The following is a 5,507-nucleotide window of genomic DNA, read 5'->3' as shown; positions in this document are numbered from 1 at the left end:
CTGTCCTAAGTCGTATCTTCATATACATGTGTAATCCTTTTGTTTCTCCTCAGTGTGTATGCAATTAAATTGTAAGGTATGAGTTGCAAGCAATTCAACGGCACATAACAATAACAAAAACAGTAATAGCTGCTGCTGTGTTGCAACTTTGATTTGAAATGAATAGACAACATAAGCAAGTGAACATCAAAGAACATTTCTGAGACCATTAAATCTCATCAAAGAGGTTTTCTGGATTACTGTTTTTTAGTGTTTCTAAAGACATATTTTCATCTGAGATGTGTTCCTTTTTTGACGTCTGAAGGAGCGAAGGATCAAATCTGAAATAAAGAGAAAAGAAAGATAACTTTATAAAAAATAAGTTCATAGTAGAATAAAAGGAGATTAAGTGATACATAAATAAAATAAATTAAATCCTGTTTTCAGAAATGATTTCTTTATGTGACATTAATGATAAAGGAAGATGAACGGGATTTAAACAGCTATAGGATTCTCTATCTATTCTGTTAACAAAATGTTGAACAGATTATACAAAGAATCATCATTGAGGTCAAGAAACAAAGTGTGTCCTTTGTTGTATGTAGTCTTTTGATGCCAAGATACAAGATGTTTCTTGAGCCAGTACTACAATAACTCCAACACAATTTATATTTTCCTCCTGCTACTTGAAATTCTACCTATTAAACATGCATTTCAATTTCTTAACAGCAGCTGTTTCTGGACCAAAGGACTTCCTTTACTAGGCCATTTGATTATACGTATGTATACAATTAATGATGATCCCTCACATTTAATAGTTGCTGGTGTGATCTGGCTTGCATTCATATAATGAATTGGAGAGGGTGAACTCAAATTGCTCTCTGAAGACAAGGATTCTGAAGCTCCGTCTCGCATACTTTGGGCACGTTGCCAGGTGGGACCAGTACTTGGAGAAGGACATCATATTTGGAAGGGTAGAGGGACAACAAAGGAAAGGAAGACACTGTATGAGATGGATTAATTTAGGGACTGGAGTCAGAGACAGTGAGATTGGCTCAGGAAAGGATAGAGTTTAGAGCTATTGTGCATAGGGTTGCTATGAATCCTAGGCAACTTGATAGCACATGACAACATTTGGTAAATGAAATTTTATTCACGCACAGTATTAGATCAATGGGCCAATATTCATATTTAGGTGCAGTTTTAGTCACATCCTAGGCTAACAGGCTTGTTCAATGCAATAATCACTATTATTAACTAGCCTTGGGAAGGGTAAGGTGGAGGGGGCTTATCCTCTTGTATAAACCTTGTCAGTGGCAGTTCTCTATAAAGCCTAAGTAAAACAGGTTAATAATAACATTTGAGGTGGCTCCAGGACAGTCATGAATACTCAGTAATATCCTGTATTTCTAATATAAAAGCAGAGAGGAAAAACCACCATAGCAGCCACTGGTATAGCTGAAAGAGCATGAGACTTGAAGTCAGGGAATCTGTGTCTCTTATTATCTATGGAACAGTTTTGGGCAAATAATTAAACTAGAATAGAATTTTGTTCTCTAGTAAAACGGGTATAATAATACCTGGTCTAATGACTGAGGTGATGTAAGTGAAAATAATTGAAAGTTGCCATAAAACATATATAGGAATTATTTATTAGCTGCTGATGTTATATAAACTACAGAGTTTTGCTAGTAAATTAGAATATTTAATTTAAAAGACTAACCAATTAAAATTATTTGCTCATGTTAATATTTTTTTTAAAAACCTGCCCCTACACTTACTTAAATAGTTGTTATTATGTGCCAGCGAGTTGCTTGCAACTCATAACAAGCCTGTGTACAACAGCTCTAAGCCCTACTCTATCCTGTGCTGACCTTTATTGTCTATGACACACTTACACCCATTTCCCCGGTCACCAAATCAATCCATCTCATCAAGGGTCTTCCTCTCTTGCACTGTCCCTCCACCTTCCCAAGCATGATGTCCCTCTCCAAGGACTGGCCCTTCATTGCAACATACCCAAAATATGTCAGACAAAGCTTCAGAATCCTTGCTTCTACTTACACAGTAGATGAAAATAAATTAATTCACTACTAGATTCTCCTTGACCTTGTGACTCCATAAAATTAACCATGGCTGGCTGCTACTTGACCCTAGATATATGCTCTGTCCCATCCCCAGCAAACCAGGGTCAGGGAGCATTACCCGGATAGGAATGTCAAAGTGCCAGGCCTTAATACACGATCAAAATGACAAATACTAACTTCTGGGAATTTAAATGATAAAATTAATAACAAACATAAAAATAATTATTGTAACATGTACCTAACTACCCAAAACTAGCCTGTATAGTAGGAGAGAAGAAGATATACACAAAAATAATGGTATAATTAATACATGTGTAAGTTTTCAAAGTCAACTCAAAACACAAGAAACTATTTTTTTCCTCTGGCTTTAAAGACTTGAGTTGCTTTTTCTCCTGGGTAAGAGAGAGAATTGAATTATTTCAATTAAAAAGTCAGACATGGAAAAGCCTCTATAATTTTGTTCCTAGTCTAGACACTGCAACAGAACACAGAGATCCATCAATTTAGGTTGGGTTTTTTTTTTTTTAAATCTGTAATAAACAAAAGGATCACTCTGAAGTTAAATCTGAAAGATATAAACTCCCACTGTTCTATTCATGACTTTCTTCTTTTGAAGTTCTGAGGAACTTAGAAATGTCAATTTTTTTTAAAAAAATTTTTTTATTCGTGCATACATAGGGTTTCTTTTCTTTTCCCCCTCGTACTAGTTTATTCACAAAACTTGAATACAAATTCAAACAAATTCTTGAAATTTTTCTCCCCTCCCCTCCCATCAAATTGTATAACCCAATGATTAATCCTCCCCTCCCCCTGCACATCCACATCCCTCTGCTTCCAGCCGCTCCCATCCCTCCTAGATCCTTATAGTCATTCTACAGTAACAGTTTTATACAATATTTATCCTTGTAGGACTAAGTTCATTAGTTCATGAAGGATAATGCTATAAAGTTATTGCTCCTGCGTGCTGTGTAGTATTCCATTGGGTGAATATACCATAATCTCTCAATCCATTATTTGTGCTTGGACATTTGGGCTGTTTCCATGTTCTTGTGATAGTGAACAATGGTCTACAAATCTCAGTTTGTGCCTCAGTTCTCATATTCTCAGGGCATATTCCAAGCAGTGGAATAGCTGGGTCACATGGAATTTATATGTTCAACTTTCTGAGGAAGCACCAAACTGCCTTCCAGAATGGTTGAACCATTTTACAATCCCACCAACAATGTATAAGAGTTCTTTTCTCGCTACATCCTCTCCAATATCTATTAATTACTGCCCTGTTAAACTTTGCCACTGTTATTGGAGTGAGATGGTACCTCATTGTAGTTTGGATTTGCATCTCTCTTAGTGCCAGTGATTTAGAGCATTTCTTCATGTGTCTCTTTGCCATTCAAATATTTCCTCTGTGAAAATTTTTTCCATGTCTTTTGCCCATTGCACACAGACCAATTGAACAGAATTGAGAACCAGAAAAAGACCCAGCTATCTATGCTAACTATGGTGAACTAATACTCGAAAAGGAAACAAAAAATATGAAATGGGGAAATGACAACCTCTTCAACAAATGGTGTTGGCAAAACTGGACTTCCACCTGCAGAAGATTGAAACAGGATCCATATCTCACACCATAAACAAAAATCAACTCAAGGTGGATCAGAGACCTGGGAGTAAAGTCCCAAACTATAACATTCATAAGTGACAAACTGGGATCAAGCACTAGTCCAAGGTATAAAGAGACTGACAAATACAACCAGAAATGTCAATTTTTGACTCTTGCTTTAAGTACTGTACTGCAGTCTCAAAAGCATGCAGTTCGAATCCACCAGCTGCTCTGAGGGAGAAAGATGGGCAATTCTCCTCCCGTATGATTTACTGCCTCTGAAACTGCTAGAGGACCAGCTCTGAGTCAATTCTGACTTGAAGACATACAAAAGGAACAATGTTCAATGAATTTTCATATTTGTCATTAAAAAGAATAAATTTAGAACCTTCTTTGCAACCTAAAATATATAACAATTTATATTATTATGATTTTAGTGACAGTTTAAACAGTAAATTTGTTTTTGATTGAAACATTCATTCACATTTAAGGGTGTGTGTGTCTTATATATTTTTTATGAATATTTTTATCACTCACTCATATGCTTTGTGTTTCATGCATGTACATTCTGTTTTCTATAATCTTTCATTTACATTATATTTCATTCATGTATACTGTGGGGTTTACTCCCTTAAAATCACCTTACTAATAACTACATTTGTGAAAGCATACAAGCCAGCTGCTTCATGCTTTCTGCCCTAATATCCTTTTATTAGACAGCCAATTTCTGATTTGCCCATCCCTAATAGATTATCTTATCCCTATTAAACAATTCCATAAAAAGGTGACCCAACAGAGTGTGGAAATTATGAAGCTATATCACTAATATCTTATGCAAGCAAAATCCTGCTTAAAATTATTAAAAAGTGACTGAAACAGTACATTGATAAAACTACTGGAAATAAAAGCTGGGTTTAGAAAAGACTGTAGCAACTAGTGGACATCACAGTGTCAGCTGGATCTTTGCTGAAAGTAGATGGAACCAGAGGAATGTCTATCTGTGTTTCATTGACTATACAAAGGCACTAAATAGGTGGATCACAACAAATTGTGGCTAATATTGAGAAGAATGGGAATCCCAGAACACTTAATTGTGCTCTTGCGTGAAACTTTTTCTTAGACCAGGAAGCAGTCCTTGGAACAGAGCAAGGAGGCACTTCATAGTTCAAACTCACAAAAGGATTGTGCCAGGGATGTGTCCTGTATTCATACCTTTTCCATCTATATGTGGAACAGATCATTTGGGAGGCTGAGTTTTATGAGGAGGAATGGGGCATCAAGATTGAAGGAAGACTCATCAACAACCTGTGTTGTGCAGATGACACAATTTGCTTGCTGAAACTCAGGAGGACCTGAACCGTTTGTTGCAGAAGGTCAAGGACTTCAGTGTTTAATATGGATTGAAGCTCAGCAAATACTCAACAGAGTATTTGTGCTTGTTTCAAGCCATTTCCTTTTCAGTTGCTTAGGGAGCTCTCTTGGTCTAGTGGCAAGAAGCTGCGCTATAATCCCAATGGCATGCAGTTTGAGGCTACCAGCTGCTCCGTGGGAGAAGGATGGGCAGTCTTCTCCCATGCAGTTAACTGCCTCTGAAAACCCACCAGAGGGTCAGCCATGGGTCAGTTCCAACCCAACAGTACACAATGACAGTATGCATCTGGAAGTTGGACAATGAATAATGAAATCCAGGAAGAATCATTGAATTGTGGTGCTAGCAAAGTATACTATCTAATGTACTAGGCGTTCCATTTCTTTCTTAACAATTTCCAATTTTCCTTCATTCATGGCTCTCACATTCCATGTACCAATCACTAGGGTCTGCTTACAACTGTTCCTCCTCC

General features: G+C 36.9%; 1 protein-coding gene across 2 annotated transcripts in view; it reads right to left on the bottom strand.

Annotated features, from left to right (window-relative positions):
- Positions 1-208: 208 nt before the first annotated feature.
- The window catches only part of XRCC4 (X-ray repair complementing defective repair in Chinese hamster cells 4), a 326,363-nt gene continuing 321,064 nt past the window's right edge, over positions 209-5,507 (bottom strand). For both annotated transcript variants that reach the window (XM_006889867.1, XM_006889866.1), the window contains one exon: positions 209-320. In XM_006889867.1, coding sequence (XP_006889929.1) covers positions 209-320 — 112 coding nt within the window. The remainder of the gene's footprint in view (positions 321-5,507) is intronic.

This window comes from Elephantulus edwardii, unplaced genomic scaffold (genome assembly GCF_000299155.1).
Source record: "Elephantulus edwardii isolate Elephantulus edwardi_28Jun2011 unplaced genomic scaffold, EleEdw1.0 scaffold00082, whole genome shotgun sequence".
Lineage (NCBI taxonomy): Eukaryota > Metazoa > Chordata > Mammalia > Macroscelidea > Macroscelididae > Elephantulus > Elephantulus edwardii.
Note: the sequence above shows the minus strand (reverse complement) of the source record. Positions and strands in the feature narration are given on the sequence as shown.